The sequence below is a fragment of the Chiloscyllium punctatum genome, chromosome 41 (genome assembly GCF_047496795.1).
Source record: "Chiloscyllium punctatum isolate Juve2018m chromosome 41, sChiPun1.3, whole genome shotgun sequence".
NCBI lineage: Eukaryota > Metazoa > Chordata > Chondrichthyes > Orectolobiformes > Hemiscylliidae > Chiloscyllium > Chiloscyllium punctatum.
In genome coordinates this window covers 25,650,504-25,668,577 of record NC_092779.1, presented here as the reverse complement: position 1 = coordinate 25,668,577, position 18,074 = coordinate 25,650,504, and the positions used below count along the sequence as shown (strand labels likewise).

Sequence of the window (18,074 nt, the reverse complement as noted above, 5' to 3'; positions counted from 1 at the left end):
TCCTAGTTAAATTTCACTACACAGGAATAGAGTCATACAAGTTGGAAACAGATCTGTCAGTCCAATTAGTTCACACCAACTATGTTCCCAAACAAAACAACACCTGTCTGTCTGTATTTGGCCCATATCCTTCCAAACGTTTCCCATTTTTGTACTGATCAAAAATGTCTTTTAAGCATCATAACAATACCTGCATCCACCATTTTCTCTGGTAGTTCATTCCACATATTAACCACTCTGAAGCAGTTACTGCTCATATCCTTTTTAAATCTTTTTAATCTCACCTTAAAAGTGTGCCCCCTTGTTTTGAACTTCACCACCACTATTCACCTTATCTCATAATAATATCAACTTCTATGGAGGTCATCCATCAATCTCCTACGCACCATTGAAAAATAAAAGTCCTAGCCTATTTTTAACAACTCAAAACCCCCATCCCCAACAACATCCTAGTCCGCAACAGGGTTTTGTGGTACATACCGGCAGGTAGAAGCCAGTTATTGGAGGCTGGCATGTTCTCCTCTTCTCCCTCCAAAGCATCAGAGGATGGACCTTCCTCATTTAGACGAAATATATAAATTGAAATGTTGGACTTTGTCAGGTCAATAGGCTGAGACAGAAAATGAAGATAGTTTAGCAGCAGCAAGCACATTTGCTGATTCACAGTCTGTATACATGAGTTAACATCAACTGGGAAAGTAAATACTTTTCATGAAAGGTATTGTAGTGGAACAGTGAAACATTTCCCTTCTGAAATAAAAGAATTCACCCAAATTGGAATTGTCCAATTTCCCTAGTCCTAGTTTCCTTCTAGCACACAAAGTGACCCTAGATGCAAGGTCAATGTACTAGTGGCAGCACTGGCCATTTCATTCACTTTATCCTTTTATCTCTTTTACAGAAGATGAATCAATTTTCAAAAGTATCTGACGTTTTCTATATAGTAACACGCAATTAAATCTGGAATTAACTATTTATCAAACAATGATAAAATACAAAATATTTTAAAGATATTAAAAATGTTGCTGTATGTCACAATAGTAAGTATTCACAGTATGCTCAACTTTGTCAAACAGCTGAACATTATGCAATGTGAACATTTGGTTTTCAGATGACAGCCATTACTGATAACTTTCCTTTACCTCTTTACATCTCTTCTAGACCGATCTTTTATTTTCTTGTCTAATTACTACCTCTTTCATTATCAGCTCTGCAATTTAATCTGCCCTATACTTTCTTCCTCACATAACATGCCTTGTGCTTGCTTAAACTTGCTACATTAACTTACTTCTGTTATAACAGACCACCAGTTTAGAACTTCAACTGTTACCTTCTCCACAAAATGACAAATTAAGTTGTAATGACAGTTTATTTCCATATATACTTGACTGGGAAGTAAAAGAGAAGCACTTTCATGACATTAAGTGATACATTTCAGATTATTCCATTGCAATACACCACTATAACAAATTATTGACATTGTTAATAGTACAGGAGTACAAATGCCATGTTACACATATATAAGACATTGGTAAAGCCACATTGGATTATTGTATACAAATTTTGATCACCTTCCTATAAGAGAGGGAGGAAAAATATTTACGAAGGATGTTACAGAGATCGGAGACTTTGAGTTTAAGAGGAGGCTGGATAGGCTGGGACTTTTTCTTTCCCCACATGGAGCATAGGAGGTTGATGGGTGACCTTAGAGGTTGAAAGCTCATGAGGGACATAGATAAGGTGAATAGCCAAGGTCTTTTTCCCCCAGGGTAGGGGAGTCCAAAATTAGAAGGTTAGGTTTATGATGAGAAGGGAAAGATAAAAAGGTATCTGAGGTGTAGCTTTTCACCCCCTCACACAGGATGGTGCATATTTGGAATGAGCTGCCAGAGGAAGTAGTAGAGGCCTGTACAGTTAGAACAGTTAAAAGACATTTGGACTTGTACATGGTTAGGAAAGGTTGAGATGGATTTGGGCCAAACGCAGACAAATGGGACTAGTTCAGTTTAGGAAACCTGGTTGGCCCATTTTCAGTACCAAAAGACCTGTTTCTATGCTGTATGACTATTACAAAAAAGTGCTTGACTCAACTTCTAACATTTCCCCCCGTCAATCCCTTACCTGTCTGTCCTTAAATGTAAGATCCGTGTCCACGATGCATACAGAGTTTACATGCTTCGTTAGAAAATCATCATCAAATTCCATCCAGACATAATCTCCAAATACCACTTGGTGTCTGCTCAGTAGTTGCAATACACACAGCCGCACATCTTCCTGCTTCGCAGTACTATCGAAACAGAACGAAACCATGTTAAAAAAAAAGTCACGCAAAACAATTGTTACAAATTTGTAGAGTTGCTTTTTGCATTTTAATTAAACAGCTGTGTCATAAGATAATATTGGCTTGCTTTGTAAGTAGATTTATTACTAGGAACTTGTATTCATTGTGCTTGTATCTTTATAGAACAACGTACTTTCTTCTGATATGTAGTGCTAATTTTACCCATTTATTTACCCATTGAACATAGTCAGTAAGTCACTCATGGCATTGCACATGATTCAAGACCAAATATAAATTTCTGACAAGGGCCCCAGACTTTGCAGACATAATTCAGTCCCATTTTAAAATAAAACGGGTGTACTGTTCTTACATTATAAATATGAACAAAGGGTTTTATATATGAAGTGAATATATAAATATTACATGTCATAATTTCAGCTGTTTGTGGTAATGCATCGATTCTACCAGAAGTGCACTAACTACAATATGGGAGGACGAAAGTGAGTAGCTTTCCCAGGCAATTTTACTGTCAAGAGACACAGACCACAGCCCACTCCAGAATCACAGTCACAATGAAACAGATCTCTGGTCCAAATTGTCCATGCCAATCAGATACTCTAGCCTGATCTACTCCCATTTGCCAGCATTTGATCCATATCCCTCTAAACTGTTCCTATTCATATACCCATCCATATACTTTTAAAATTTGTAATTGTACCAGCATCCTCCACTTCTTCTGGCAGCTCATTCCATAAACACACCACTCTCCAAGAAAAAGGTTGCCCTCAGGTCTCTTTTGCATCTTTTCCCCTCACCCTGAACCTATGCCCTCTAGTTTTGGACTCCCCTACCCTAGGAAAGAGACTTTGGCTATTTATCCTGCCGATGTCACTCATGATTTTGAAAGCTTCTATAAGGTCACCCCTCAGCCTCTTCCTATAGCTCAAATCCTCCAATCCCAGCAACATCCTTGAAAGGATTCAGAAAGGATTTACAAGTTTCACAATATCTTTCCTACAGCAAGGAGACCAGAATTGAATGCAGTATTCCAAAAGTGGCCTTACCAATGTACTGTACAGCCACAACATGACAACCCAGCTCCTAAACTCAATGCACAGACCGTTGAAGGCAAGTGTGCCAAAAGCCTTCTTTACCACCCCGTCTACTTGCGACTCCACTTTCAAAGAGCTCTACTCCTGCACCTCCATGTCTCTTTGTTCAGCAACACATCCTAGGACACTTGCATTAGTTGTACAACTTCTGCTCTGGTTTGTCTTACCGAAATGCAACTCATCTCAATTATCTAAATTAAACTTTACCTGCCACTCCTCAGCCCTTGGCCCATCTGATCAAGGTCCCATTGTATTCAGAAATAACCTTCTTCACTCATTGTATTGTTTATACCCACAAGCTGTTCAGCTATCCCAGAACTAGAGTTTGTCATTCTGATGATCTTCAGCATCCATAGCTGGTCACAATGCCTCACACCTAAAATTGGTAACCTGTTATCGCCCAAATCTCACTTTGTTATGTCTACTCTTGTACCTTCTTCCTCTGTTGCAAAGCCGTATAACCATGACTCTCAATGCAATCCAGTAACATGCTTTTTACAACAATTCCTTCCTCAGCCTTTTTTCTTTTCTAAAGCAGTCCATTCAATCATTTGTCAAATTTGAACAACTAAATTAAAACCCTTGTTGTTGGTTAATAAAGCTAAGCAGTTTTAACGGATTCAGAGATTAGGGCACAAGTAGAGGAAAGTAATAAAGCACCAATAATAAACTGAAGAATTTAGCACATTAAAAACTCAAGAAAATCCTCCCAGTCCCCTAAACTCTCTCCATGGTCTGAAAGGTAAAAGTTGCTACAGTCCTACTGGACCATAGGCTCTCTCTCAATAAAGACACACAACTGTTGGTGGTTTAACTAAATTTCAGGCAAGGGAAGATATTAAAAAGGAGGGCTCATCATTGTCAATTCAACCAGTGTGGAAATAACCCACCCAGACTACATTACATATCACTTGTCTAGCCAGTTTAAACGGCACAAGCCCACAACTGCAAATCAGCAATTTCTCATCCTGCACTCACATAGCAGCTTTCTTCTCAAACTCTCTTCCTATGCATGCACGAAGCAGCTTGGCCTCTCCAACAGCCCCCCCAGGATCCCATAGATCTTTTAGTCACCTGCCAATTGTAACCAAAGGCTGACAATGAACACGGCTGAATACCCATAGATTTGTGATCCTCACACATGCTACGCTGAAAGATAGCTCTGTATTTATTTTTCTTCGTTATTTGTTACTGCAATAAGGAAAGAAAAACTACAAGTTTCACTGCATGAAACAAAAGTGGCTTACCTGTTCTGTTTCACACAGACTTCCACATGTATTTTCATGGAGTCAAAAGATGGTAAAGCCTGTTTTAATTCTCCAGCTGCTGCATCCATTTATAAATTACTAAAGTGTTTTAAAAAAGAAAAATCTAAACAACTGATTGAATATAATAATGTCATAATTTCATTGAGTGGGATCAATAACAGACTATTAGTTCAGGAAAATTTAGATTAGATTCCCTACAATGCGGAAACAGACCCTTCGGCCCAACAAGTCCACACCGACCCTCCAAAGAGCAACCCACCCAGACCCATTCCTCTCCATTCGCTCCTGACTAATGCACTTAACACTACGGAGCCATAGGAAACCCGCGCAGACATGGGGAGAATGTGCAAACTCCACACGGACAGTTGTCCGAGGCAGGAATTGAACCTGGGTCCCTGGCGCTGTGAGGCAGCAGTGCTAACCACTGAGTCAGCGTCCCACCATCTCTTCACATGACAAACTCCTCAACTCTGGGGTCAAACTCGTGAACCTTCTCTGAACTGCCTCCACTACCACTACATCCTTCCTCAAATAAGGGAACCAAAATTGCACACAATACTCCGACTGTGGTCTCACCAATGCCTTATTTAGTTGGAACAGTACTCCCTTACCTTTATCTTCTATTCCTTTAGCTATAAAAGCCAATATTCCATTTGCTTTCTTCATTATCTGCAGTACCTGTGCACTAGTTTTCTATGACTCTGAATGAGTACACCCAGATCCCTCTGTACTGGCGCACCTTGAAGTCTCTCCCCACTTAGATTAGATGATTGGATGACTTACAGTGTGGAAACAGGCTCTTCGGCCCTACAAGTCCACCCTGACCCACCGAAGCGCAACCCACCCATACCCCTACATTTATCCCTTACCTAACACTACGGGCAATTTAGCATGGCCAATTCACCTGACTTGCACATCTTTGGAGTGTGGGAGGAAACCGGAGCACCCGGAGGAAACCCACGCAGACACAGGGAGAACGTGCAAACTCCACACAGTCAGTCGCCTGAGGCGGGAATTGAACCTGGGTCTCTGGCGCTGTGAGGCAGCAGTGCTAACCACTGTGCCACCGTGCCGCCCACCTTCTCATAGTTAACAGACCACCTTCTCATTTTTTCAATGAAACACATGACCTCACACTTATCTACATTAGGCTCCATCTGCCACATTTTGGCCACTTCTAACCTATCCATATCCATTTGTAAGGTTATTTCTTCATTACAATTTACTGCCCCATCTATTTTTGAGTCTATTTAGCTTGCTCACCATGGACTTGAAGTTGTGAAGATAACTCCCCTAATCAAATTGAAGGAAGGCTGCACCAGATGGAAGATGCTTCAACTGGGAAAGCACTTCTACATCTATGAAACCCATTTATAAGGTCATCACTGATGTAAGGGAAACACAGCAGCCAAACTCACAAGCTGCATGATTTCACAAACAGTTAGGGAATGAATACATTTTCCATGGAAGGTTGACATGACAGAGGTTCATAAAATTATGAGGGGCATGGATACGATAAATAGACAAGGTCTTTTTCTTGGGATGGGCGAGTCCAGAACTAGAGGGCATAGGTCTAAGGTGAGGGGGGAGGTGGGGGATTTAAAAGGGGCCTAAGTGGCACCTTTTTCACACAGTGTGATATGTGTACAGAATTAGCTGCCAGAGAAAGTGGTGAAGGTGGTACAAATACAACATTTAAAAGGCACCTGGATGAGTCTATGAACAGGAAGAGTTTGAAGGGATACAGGTTAAGTGCTAGCAAATAGGACAAAATTAGGTTAGGATATCTGGTCGGCAAGGACGAGCTGGGCCGAAGGGTCAGTTTCCGTGCTCTACATCACTATAAGACAATGAACATTGGACAAGATAACCGGGGAAACTTCATTGTCCTACACCACATTCCAGCACTCCCTCAGCAGTGTACTGAATAGAGTGCCAGCAGGGATTTTTGGCTCAAGTCTTTCGGCTGAGGTAAAAGGGGGCAACCACACAACTGAAACAGACACTCGGAGAGTAAACTTCCCCTAAAATCCAGCCCCACTGATCAATCTCTCCCACCATCTGGTCAATACCAGGAGCCAGACCCCCCCCCGCGCCTCGGCCTATCTCACTCACAAGTTCCTTCGGCTCTCTCGCCGGCAGAAAACTCAAATCCACCGCCCGCCACAGCACAGGCTACAGCCACTCATTGCGTCACATCCTGGGGGCGGGGCCAATTGCAAGGGATGCCGCCGTGATTGGCCGACGCCGTCCGCACTGTTTACTATCGCTGGCGGATCGGGACGCCGATCATCGCCCAGCCCCGCCTTCCTCCCGGAGACGATCCACCGATTGGCTGCGATCTCCCGACACTCACCCGCCCGCAACCGGATTGGTCGCTGTGTGCCGAGACCGTCGACTGACTCTCGACGGAAGGGGGAGGGGGCGTGGAGGCAGCGCAAAGTTGACAAGTTTCATAAATCAAAAGATGGAAATGATTCGGAATCGTTGAATCGTACTGTATTAATTTTAAAATCGGTGCCCTCGGGAGGTCTCCCTTCCCTTCCCACGGGAAGCAGACGCCAGGCGGGTGCTCGCTCCTGTCGACGAGGCGCCGTTGGGCGCGCGAGGTTGCGCAGAATCGGCGGCTCGAGGCGGGTGCGCTGGCGCTGGCGGCCGCCGGGACATGGGGAAGAAGCACAAGAAACACAAGTGCGAGTGGCGCTCCTACGATGGTGAGTGAATGTGAAAAGGACGCCGCTACCAGGACAACTTTCCTTCCCCTTACAGTGTGTGTGTGTGCGCCAAGAACTGCCGGTCCGAGGCGGCGGACGTCCAATGAAGAGGACTAGATTGGGGGCGGGGCGGTTTGGTGTGGGGGAGGGGCGCTCCAACACTTTCCATTCACCTCTTGGACAGAAACAAAGTGTTGTAGCGTCTGCTCCCTCTTTGACTTTTAATTCTCAATCTTTGTTGCTTCCTCTTCTCTGTTTTATTTTATTTGCCTTTGCTTTCGCTTTTATACTTCTAGCCCAGATGCTCAGGACAGCAGCTATCATTGATCATAGAATTGTATTTCTGCTCCATAACAGCCTCCTGCCATTTATTTCAACATCTCCTGTTCCCTGCTCCCCCACCCCCCCTCACAAATATGTCTGCTTTCCCCCTCACAGACATCAGGTAAACTTAAGACTGAGGTAGATCGGTGCTTGTGTATCAATGATTATGGGTAAAATGGGGTTGAGAAATTGAACGGTGGAGCAAACTCGATGGGCTGAATGGTCTAATTTCTGCTCCTATGTCTTATGGTCTACTCAAGGGCGACTGATTTTCACACGCTGGTCACTGAATAAACGCGTTCCTCCTGAATTATTTACAGAACTTATTAGTGACAATCTTTTGTTGAGGATCATGATTTTAAGTTCCCATTGTATTTTTCTTTTACCCTCCTCTTGTTTGGGATAAAATACTTATCAGTACTTATTGATTTGAAATACTTGTCTGGGTCAATAATATTAGAGGGTGAGACAGAGTTTAATCAACAAGAGAAAATCAAGGGTTTTGGTGGGAGTTGGGTTGGTGGAGGGTAAGACAGGAATGAAGAGTTTAAAATTATCAACTCAGCCGTGATCTCATTGAATGATCGAGCAGACTTGATGCACTGAAGAAGGGCTCACGCCCGAAACGTCGATTCTCCTGCTTTTTGGATGCTGCCTGACCTGCTGCGCTTTTCCAGCAACACATTTTCAGCTCTGATCTCCAGCATCTGTAGTCCTCACTTTCTCCTAGTGATTTGCAAACTCCTAAGTTGCAGTGAGATACATTTAAAATAGGTTTTGGGTTAAAGCTCCACTTGGAGTTCAGTGCAGTAATTAGCAAATCAGTGTCTACCTATGAGATATAGGAGCAGGGGTAGGCCATTCAGCCTTTCAGACTTGCTCTGCAATTCAAAATGATCATGACTGATTGTCCAAGTCAGTACCCTGTTCATGTTTCTCCCTTTGATCCTTTTAGCCCTGATAGCTTTATCTAACTCCTTCTTGAAAATATTCAATGTTCTGGCCTCAATCATTTCCTGCGGGAGAGAATTCTACAGGCTCACCACTGAGATTTCTCCTCGTCTCCTAAGTGATCTAACCTGTACCTTTAGACTGTGACCTGGAACCCCAGTTACCAGGAACTTCTTCCTGCACTTACCATGTCTAGTCCTGTTAGAATTTTATAGTTTGTTTTTGTAGTTTGTGTGTCTTTATATCTTTCAGATGAAAAAAATGTCTGTGGAACTTTTCAAGGAAGAGAAGGGCTGCAATTCTCGTCTCTCAGCCCAAGATTATCAATACCAACAAGAATGGATCAGCTAATTATTTGTCTCATTGCTGTTGGTGGAATGCTTTTGTGTGTGAACTGATAGATATATTTGCATGCAAGACAATATAATTAATGTGCAAACGTAATTAATTGATTGTTACTCTTTCTAGTGGAAGACCCAATCCTGTCACAAAGAGGGCCAGTCTGCATAGGAAAGGAGGGGAGGATGTGAAACAACTTCTACAAAGTTCACAATAATGGATTTTTGAACTGCAGTTAATCTTTGGTTATTAATGATAGTCTCTGTTTTACTGACAGGCCTAATTTAGAGCAAATTTTTGCATAAATGGTGCAGACCTTTTCTTATCCATGTATGTGAGATGTGTTTCCTATTTCATTACAGGCTTTGTTGATAAACCTCCTGAAAAGCCACTTAAGCTGGTACTGAAGGTGGGAGGAAGTGAAGTTACTGAGCTCTCTGGTTCAGGCCACGATTCCAGCTATTATGATGACCGGTCTGATCATGAGCGAGAACGGCACAAAGACAAGAAAAAAAAGAAGAAAAAGAAGTCAGAAAAAGATAAACACATTTCAGATGAAGAACGTAGGAGAAGGAAAGTAAGTTGACATCAGGTTTGGTCAGATACAGTTTGTATTTATGTCTTTAATCTAAGAGACTCAATACTTTTCAGTAGAAGTAGATGAATGATTCAGATGTAGTTTGTTTTGAGATGGTTTTAACACATGAGACAGTGTGGGCTGGAGGCATTTAGTAGGGAAGCTCCACAATGTTGTGGCAAGGTGACTGAAGGTTTTGCAATCAATGTTGAGGCAAGGGTACAGAGGATGCTGGAAAGGCTTGAAAACTGATTAAACCCACGACAGGATTGCTAGTATTGGGAAAGCCTGTTTGAAAAGTTGAGTGGGGGTCGTGACTAGGATGAAATGTTCAATTTGGTGGATTGAGGGTGAGCTACTCTAGGTCAGATGAGGTGACAGGTGAGCAAGTATTTATTCAGATCAAGAACCTAGTGAGTTTTACACAAGATGACACATGAAGATTGGGAAGCAAGGCTATATTAGCATAATTAAATAGAAGTGGGAAAATTGATTAAATATTTGAGCTAGGATGGGGTTGTAACAGGAACATAAGGGCACTGCTGTTTTTGAGGAGAGGTCTGATATTTTGGAGTTTCTAATGTAAAGAAATTGTGCTTGAGGAAAATAAGAATTTCAGTGAAGTCAGTTTGAGAGCTAGTAGCTGCCAATTTGGAACTGATTAAGGAAGACCTCAAAAGGACATGAAGTTGTAAAAGTATTAATTGCATTTAAATATACAACAATTATGCTGCAGCTTTGACAAAACTGTGTATCTATCCCATTTTACTGAAATTGAAAGTAACCTGATTGTAATGGGTCTAATGATTATTAATGTTCATAAGCTTATGTCAGAATTTGGTAATTTGTCTTTTGCGTGTTTTATTATTTACAAGCAGTATTTTTGTATTGTGGTTTTAATTTTGCAAATAAAATCGAATTTACGGTTTTGCACAGAAATAAGTTCTGTTGAACCGATCAAGCAAAACATTTCAGCAACAATTCCACACTTGGTTGTTTTAATTTGCTTACATTTAAATTATTGATTATTTTATTTTCAGTAATTCTGAGGTGTAGACTGTCTTTTAGTTTTGTTACTCTTTCTGAAAGGGGGTTGTTAAGCAGACAGAGAAAGCAATGCGCACTGACAGTTTGCATAATAATCACATGATTAATTTATTCTTCCTGTGATGTGAGTACATTTTAGCAAGATTAGCAACGGATGAAAGTGTGTGTGCATGCATCCATCCTCTACTGTGGTACATTTAAAGATGTTTGTATATTTCTTTAAGTAGTGCTGAAAGCCACCTGCTCTTGTAAACATATAGATGTCACAATAAGAAACAAGCTGTTGGGCCAAAACTTTACCCTCTATCCTTTATTCATATTCTGTGCCTAATTTTGAGTATTGATGTTTCAGCCTTTATATCTCAATGTCAGTAGCTTTGGATATGAATCTACAACCTCTCAACTCTCTCTGTAAAGATATTTCTTTTGTCCTCAGTTCTGTTGATTTGATTTTCAATCTTTGGCTTCTCATCCTTAATCTCCCAGCAAGTGGAAGCAATTTGCTTCTATCTCGGCAGTCCAATTCTTTAATAATTTTCAGCAGTTCTGTTGTATTGCCCTGCAATCTTCATTCTCAAAACATCTTCAAGTATTGTTTATAATTGTATTTGCTCATTCCAGGTGATGCTCTCAGGATGCCTTATATCCTGTATAAAGTCTCAAACACCATCCGATAAAGTGGAGTCCGTTACTTTACATTGTGCTTTGACATAATTTTAAAATAATCACATTTTTGTGGTGAAAACTGGAATAGCATGTTGGGAAGGAGGCAAACCTTTAATCTTTTGAGTGTAAGATAATGAATAAAAAGAATATTTGAGTCTGGATATGTACCAGAGCATTACCAAGTGGGAGTGTAAGCCAGGAAGAGCGACACCTGCAGTGGGAAAAACTTCAGAATTAAAAATAATATCATTCATGGGATGTGGTTGTCGCTGGTGGGCCAGCATTTATTGCCCATCTGTAATTGCCCCTTCAGAAGGTGGTGACGAACTGTCTTCCTAAACTGCTGAACTCCATTTTGTGTAGGTAGACCGACAATGCCATTCGAGAGGGAGTACCAGGATTTTGACCCAGTGACACTGAAAAAATGATAATATAGTTCTAAGACAGGATGTTATGTGGCTTGGAGGGGAACTTGCAGGTGGTGACATTCCTGTTAATTTTCTGCCCTGTCCTTCTTGATGGTAGTGGTCATGAGTTTGGAGATGATGTCTTAAGGAACAGTGCACCTTGTAGAAAACAGCAACAATGTATGGTGAGCTTTACACCGGGAATGACTGTTTGTGGCTGTACTAGTCAAGTAGACTGCATTGTCCTCGGTGGTATGGATCATCTTGTGTTGTTGGAGCTGCACGCATCTAGGCATGTGGGGAACATTTCATTATATTTGTGACGTGTGCATTATTGGTGTTAAACAATTTTGAGGGATCAGGAGCTGAGTTACTCACTACAGAATTTCTAGCTTCAAACCTGCTCTTGTAGCTTTGATATAGCTAGTCCAGTTCTGTTTCTAGTCAGGATGTTGATAGTGGGGCGTTCAGTGATGGTAATGTCGTTGAATGTCAGGGGTGGTAGTTAGATTCTGTCCTGTTGGAGGTAGGATAATTCAAGATAAAATCATTTAATCGTCAGGTGTTAATTTGATATGAAAATTGTAATAAGCAGAGAATTAAACACCAATATAAAATATTTGGTCGAAATTCAAGTTACCCTCACAGCAAAATTGTGCTGTTTTGCTAATGTGTTTGGGTACCTCCACCTCCTTTTCAAGTTTTGAATGTATTAAACTTAAGAAATTAAGTTGGTGACTTTCTCTGATAACACCTGATGCTCAAGCCCTATAGAATTGGTACATCACTGTCTCAGTCTGTACTACAATTTAATATCTGATAGTCCATTTAGCAGTCCATTTCCCTTCAATTTCACATTCCCCAAAATATAAACTTTTCTGTTTTTCAGCTCCCACCCCACTCCATGGTGGCCTCTCAGTTCAAATTACACAGGAGCAAGCTGATCTCGAGAACTGGAAAGATCTGGGATCCCTTGTGTTTGAATTGTTTAAGAATCTGTGGCTTGTAATAATGCAAGTCTAAAGTATGTCCTTAATTGAAAGTGGCTTCTGAGATCTAGCAGGGAAAATATGTGTTGGATATATTGGGAAGTGTATGTAGTGTGAATGAAAGTGAGGCATTAGCACCACACAATGCAAGCAGTATATAGAAATCCTTACTCGAATTGGAGTCTGGTGCTTCAGAACATTAACTGAGAGTAGGCTTTTGAATAATGAAATAAGAGGTGGAAGATGTTGGTGTTAATGGTTAGTCTATAATGTAGTTGGCAGGGCTTGAATTATACCAAGGTGTTGAGGTTGAAGAGTGTGAAGGCTAAGGTGTCTGTGTGCTGGGTGAGGAGGGTTTGGAAGCACTGCATGTCTGGAATCACTAGTGCATAGGCTATGACACAAAAACATCACTGCTAAAAGAAACTTTCATTTTACTGCTGGTTAGTGATAGTGAACTTTAAAATTGAGATTAGTTATTTTTGTGTTTGTGACAGACATTGCTTGCTAATGAGACTATCTCTCTTTTATCTGGTTCTCAATTTTCATTTGGAACTCTGAGCTAAAGTTAGAATTTGAATTTTGAGCAGCGGTTTGTTTTAGAAAGGAAGAGAGAGCAAACAAACTTGTGGTAATTTTTGAGAATTAGCCTGGAAAGGTAATTGCAAGTTAATTACTGTTTTCAGAACATTCCAGATATTTCATGTGTTATGCTCTAGAACTGTTGCACTGGTCAATGCAGGTGAGGATGTTGCTGGCCAGCCAACCACCAATAATGTGAAAAAAAGAGAAACCATTGATTGAACAAATTTTGATTGGGTTTTTTGGGCAAAAATCTGTGTGTACAAAAGCTGCTAGACTGGGAAGCTGTGTTTGAGTTTTACTTTGTCTAGTTTTATATTCTGTTAAACAATTATTAAATGTTCTGAGAAAAGAATACCAGTTTATAACCAATAAGTGATTATTTGTTGGAGCTTGCTAGAAGCTGTTTACATTGTGAGCTAGGGCTTTTCACACTGGAGAGAAGAAGGAAGAGAGGTGACTTGATAGAGGTAATGAAAGACATAGATAGAGTACAAAGTTAAAAATCACACAACAGCAGGTTATAGTCCAACAGGTTTATTTGGAAGCACTAACTTTTGGAGCACTGCTCCTTCACCGGCATTTCCAAATCATGAATAGAGTAGATAGCCGGAGACTTTCGCCAGGGCAGAAATGGCTGTTACGAGGGGACATAATTTTTTAAGGTGATTGGAGAAAGTTATAGGGGAGTTGTCAGAGGTAGGTTCTTTGCACAGAGAGTGACAGATGCTTGGAAGGTACTGCCAGTGGCAGTAGTGGAGTCAGAGACATTAGGGACAATTAAATCACAAACGCTTGGACAGCAGTAAATTCAGGGGTGTGAGGGTTAGGTTGATCTTAGATTAAGATAAATGCTCAGCACAACATTGTGGGCCAAAGTGCCTTTACTGCGCTGTACTGACTTTGGAATTTAGGCAACATACAATCCATGTGCATATAAGACCTCACATCATTCAAGGATTCAATAAAGACCTGGTACTCATCATTGTAACTGTTATCAAACTGCCAAGTTACAATTCTTTTATTTTCTTTTGACTTATCCCTTAACTCTTTGTCTGTGTGTGAGAGCCAGGGTTATGATCAGAGACGATTGGGTTGAAATCATAGACCTAAATCAAGAAGAAGAGATCATATCCGGAGTCAGGCACAGTCGAAGTGAATATATATATTTTGGGGATTTTGGAGCAGCATGGAAATTCCGTGCAGGGAAAGAGTTAATTTTTGCTTGTTTTTTAAAATTTCATAGTTTGTAAGGTATTTTTGATAAATTGAAGCCCAGGGTGTCCAACACAAGGCAAAGTGACATCACAAGAAAACTGTAAGTTCATAGGTTGGTAATAGCTGCTAATTTCACTATATATTGTAAGTTACTTTCCTGTTGGAAGGTAAATTAGAGAACTATTTACAGATTATAAACCAAAAGACAAGTCAATTTTTTCAAAAAACAAATTAAGAATTAAATAAATAAAATAGAGATACAGTGATGTGTTGTATCTGCATGTGGGAGCTGGTAGACTTCATTGTGGTTCATAGTGACCACATCCATAGAAGGTGTTGGTTGCTTGAGGAATTTAGGCTAAGAGTTGATGAGCTGGAGTCTGAGCTTTCAACACTACAACACATCAGAGAGAGGGAGAGTTACCTGCAACCTGTGACACACTCGGCAGTCGCACTCTTCAGATTAACTACCTCAGATTTGATCAGTGGTCAGAGATAGGGTGTGACTACGAGTGTGGTAGATTGAAGGATCCAGGAGCTAGTGCATGAAGCCTAAGCCCTTGACGTTGGTAACACGTTTCAGATTCTTGCTCCCTTTGTGGATGTGAGCATGGGCTTTAGGGAGGCCGAGCAAACTGATTATAGCACCATGATTTAATAAACCATTCAAGAGTGGGCAGAAAAGAGAAACATATTTGTAATCAGGGATAATATAATCAGGGGTATGTCTAGGGTTGAGAGTCTCGAAGGCTGTGTTGCCTGATTGATGTCCGGATTCAGGATATCTCATTTGGGGTCTAGAGGAACTTGGAGTGGGAGGGGAAAGATCTAGTTGCTATGGTATGTACCAATGATATAGGGAGAAAAAGGAAGGAGGTTCTGCTGAGGGAATACGAGCAGCTATGCACTAAATGATAAAGCAGAACTCAAAAGATAACAATTTCTGCATTATTACCTGAGCCATAAGCTAATTGGTACAAGCTAAACAAAATTAAAAGGCCAACAAGTGGCTTAAAGACTGGTATGAGGGAACAAGTTCAAATACATGAGACATTGGTATTATAGGGGATGGAGGGTAGGGCTCCACCTGAATCACGCTGGGACCAGAGTCTTGGTGAATTGCATAACGAGGGCTGTCGATTGGGCTTAAGTATAGGGGACTTGTCTGCATGGAAAATTATAAAATCAAAGGTAAAGGAGAAGGTAGGATTGCAAGTTAGTGATGGGGCGAAGGTAAAACACAGGAAGGGAAGTAAGTCTTTGGTACGAGTACAAATCTCCAAAGGGTAGCTACTCTGTAGTGAAGACTATAAATTAACAAATAAGAACTTCTAAATAGAATAGAGTAATAATAATTGGTGCCTTTAATCTTCATGTTGATTGGATTAATCAAATGGGAAGGAGTAGCTACCTCAAAAATTCATAGTGTATTAGGGATAGTTTCCTAGAACAGTATGCCATGGACCAATCAAGGAGGAAATTATCGTGGATCTGGTAATGGGTAATGAGGCTGGTTTAATAAATTACCTCAGAATAAAAGATTCCCTCGGAAATAATGATCAAATATGATAGAATTTAAACTTGGTTCAAAATGTGGGTCGGAAATAACCGTGTTTAAATTAAATAAAAGGAATTACAATGAAATGATGTTAGAGTTAACTAAACGCTAGGACAGGGTAGATAGATTAGCAGGATATATTAGAGTAAGTAAGCACTAGGAGACATTTAACAATATAACTGATGACTCTCAGTAAAAATACAACCCGGTAAAGAGGAAGGATTCTAAGAGAGTAATAAACTGGCCGTGGCTAACCAAGGATGTTAAGGTATTAAGTGAATAAGTAAGCCTGTAAGGAGATCAAAGTCTGTAAAACTGGAATAAATTCTGAATCCAGCTGTGGGAGACTTTTTTTTAAAAAATGGGAGAAAATAAACTACCAGGAGAAACTAGGAAGGATCATAAAAGCTGACATTAAGAGTTCTGTAAACATATAAAAAAAGGATGCGAATGGTCAAAGTGAATATAGATCCCTTAGAAACGGAATCTGGGGAGATGTTTTGAAAAACAACGAAATGGCAGAGGAGTTAAACAGATATTTTGCACCAGTCTTTACAGTGGAAGACACTTAGAAATAACGAATACGGGGGAGGAACTAGGTACCATCACTATCCCTAAAGAAGTAGTTTTAGACAAACTAATGGGGCTAAAGGCCGATAAATCCCCTGGCCCTGTTAGCTTGTAACTGAGGATCCTAAAAGTAGTAGTTGTAGTTAAAGCATTGGTTGTAATTTTCGAAAGCCCTATGGATTCTGAAGATATACCAGAAGATTAGAAAATTGGTAATGTGGCACTCCTATTCAAAAAGGGAGGAAGGGGAAAAGTGCAAAACTATAGGCTGATCAGCCTAATATCTATTGTTGAAAAAGAATTGGACTCAATTATTAAGGAACTAATAGCAGAACATTAGGAAAATCCTATCCTAATCATGCAGACTTAGCCTGGCTTCATGAAAGAGAAATTGTGTCTGACTAATTTATTCGTTTTTCAAGGAATTCTCAACCAGAATGGGTAGAGGGAAACTGGTTGATGTGACTTTGCCACAGGAAATGACATCACCAGAGGAAATGACATCACCAACACAAAGAAATCTAAATAGAAAGTAGGACTTATCAGCTGTGCTTCGCCTGAGGCCAACTGAAGATGTTACCTGGTAAGGTGACGAAACGTCTGGAAATGAACCTTCCAGCTCAGCGAGCAAACTTACATCCAGAACTGGTAGATGTGTTGTATTTGGACTTCCAGAAGGTGTTCAACAAGATAACTCACAAAAGGTTAACTCATAAGAGCATATGGCATTCAAGGTCGTATTTTGGCATGTATAGAGAATTGGCTAATGGACAAGAAACAGTGGGAGGGAATAAGGAATTCTGTTTCAGTTTAGCGAACTGTGGCCAGTGGGATTCCAAAGAAATCAGTGCTGAGACCACAACCGTTTACAATACATACTAATGACTTGGAGGAATGAAGTGAATGTGCTGTAGCCAAGTTTACAGAAAAGTAGGTGAAAAGACAGGTTGTGAGAGGGATACAAGCAGTTCAGATATTGATAGGTTAAGTGGGCAAAAAGTTGGCAAACAACTACAATTTGGGAAAATGCAAAGTTGCAGAGTTTGGAATGGAGAAAGAGAAAAAGTGCAGAAAGCTACCGCACTATGGGACTTGGGCTATTTGTACATGAAACACAGAAGGCTAGCACATAGGTGCAGCAGGTAATCAGGAAGGCTAATGGAAAGTTGGCCCTTATTTCAAGGGGGTTGGAATATAAATCAGGGGAAATTTATTGCAACTGTATGAGATGCTGGAAAAATCACATCTGGAGTACTGTGAGCAGTTTTGGACCCCTTATTTAAGGAAAGATATTGTTTTATTGGAGGTGGTTCAGAGAAGGTTCAGAAGGATGATCCCTGGTATGGAGAGATTGTCTTATAAGCAAAGACTAAACAGGTTAGGATTCTGCTTACTGAAATTTAGAAGGCTGAGAGCTGATCATATTGAAACATAGAATTCTTGAGGGGTCTGACAGGGTAAATGCTGAGAG

The 18,074-nt window shown here is 40.6% G+C and overlaps 2 protein-coding genes across 7 annotated transcripts in view; one reads left to right on the top strand and one right to left on the bottom strand.

The window, feature by feature from the left end:
* trip13 (thyroid hormone receptor interactor 13) overlaps positions 1–6,957 on the bottom strand; it is a 34,330-nt gene extending 27,373 nt beyond the window's left edge. The window contains exons 1-4 of one of the 2 annotated variants that reach the window (XM_072560583.1): positions 6,777–6,957; positions 4,641–4,739; positions 2,122–2,287; positions 481–610 (exon numbers count right to left, since the gene is read on the bottom strand). In XM_072560583.1, coding sequence (XP_072416684.1) covers positions 481–610; positions 2,122–2,287; positions 4,641–4,729 — 385 coding nt within the window. In that variant the 5' untranslated portion in view covers positions 4,730–4,739; positions 6,777–6,957. The remainder of the gene's footprint in view (positions 1–480; positions 611–2,121; positions 2,288–4,640; positions 4,740–6,776) is intronic. The other variant, XM_072560584.1, reaches the window with a different exon arrangement.
* A 130-nt stretch (positions 6,958–7,087) lies between these two features.
* The window catches only part of brd9 (bromodomain containing 9), a 71,065-nt gene continuing 60,078 nt past the window's right edge, over positions 7,088–18,074 (top strand). For 3 of the 5 annotated variants that reach the window (XM_072560577.1, XM_072560580.1, XM_072560576.1), the window contains exons 1-2: positions 7,089–7,375; positions 9,352–9,566. In XM_072560577.1, the coding sequence (XP_072416678.1) occupies positions 7,327–7,375; positions 9,352–9,566 (264 nt within the window). In that variant the 5' untranslated portion in view covers positions 7,089–7,326. Of the gene's footprint in view, positions 7,376–9,351; positions 9,567–18,074 lie in introns of all 5 variants that reach the window. The other 2 variants (XM_072560578.1, XM_072560581.1) reach the window with 2 other exon arrangements.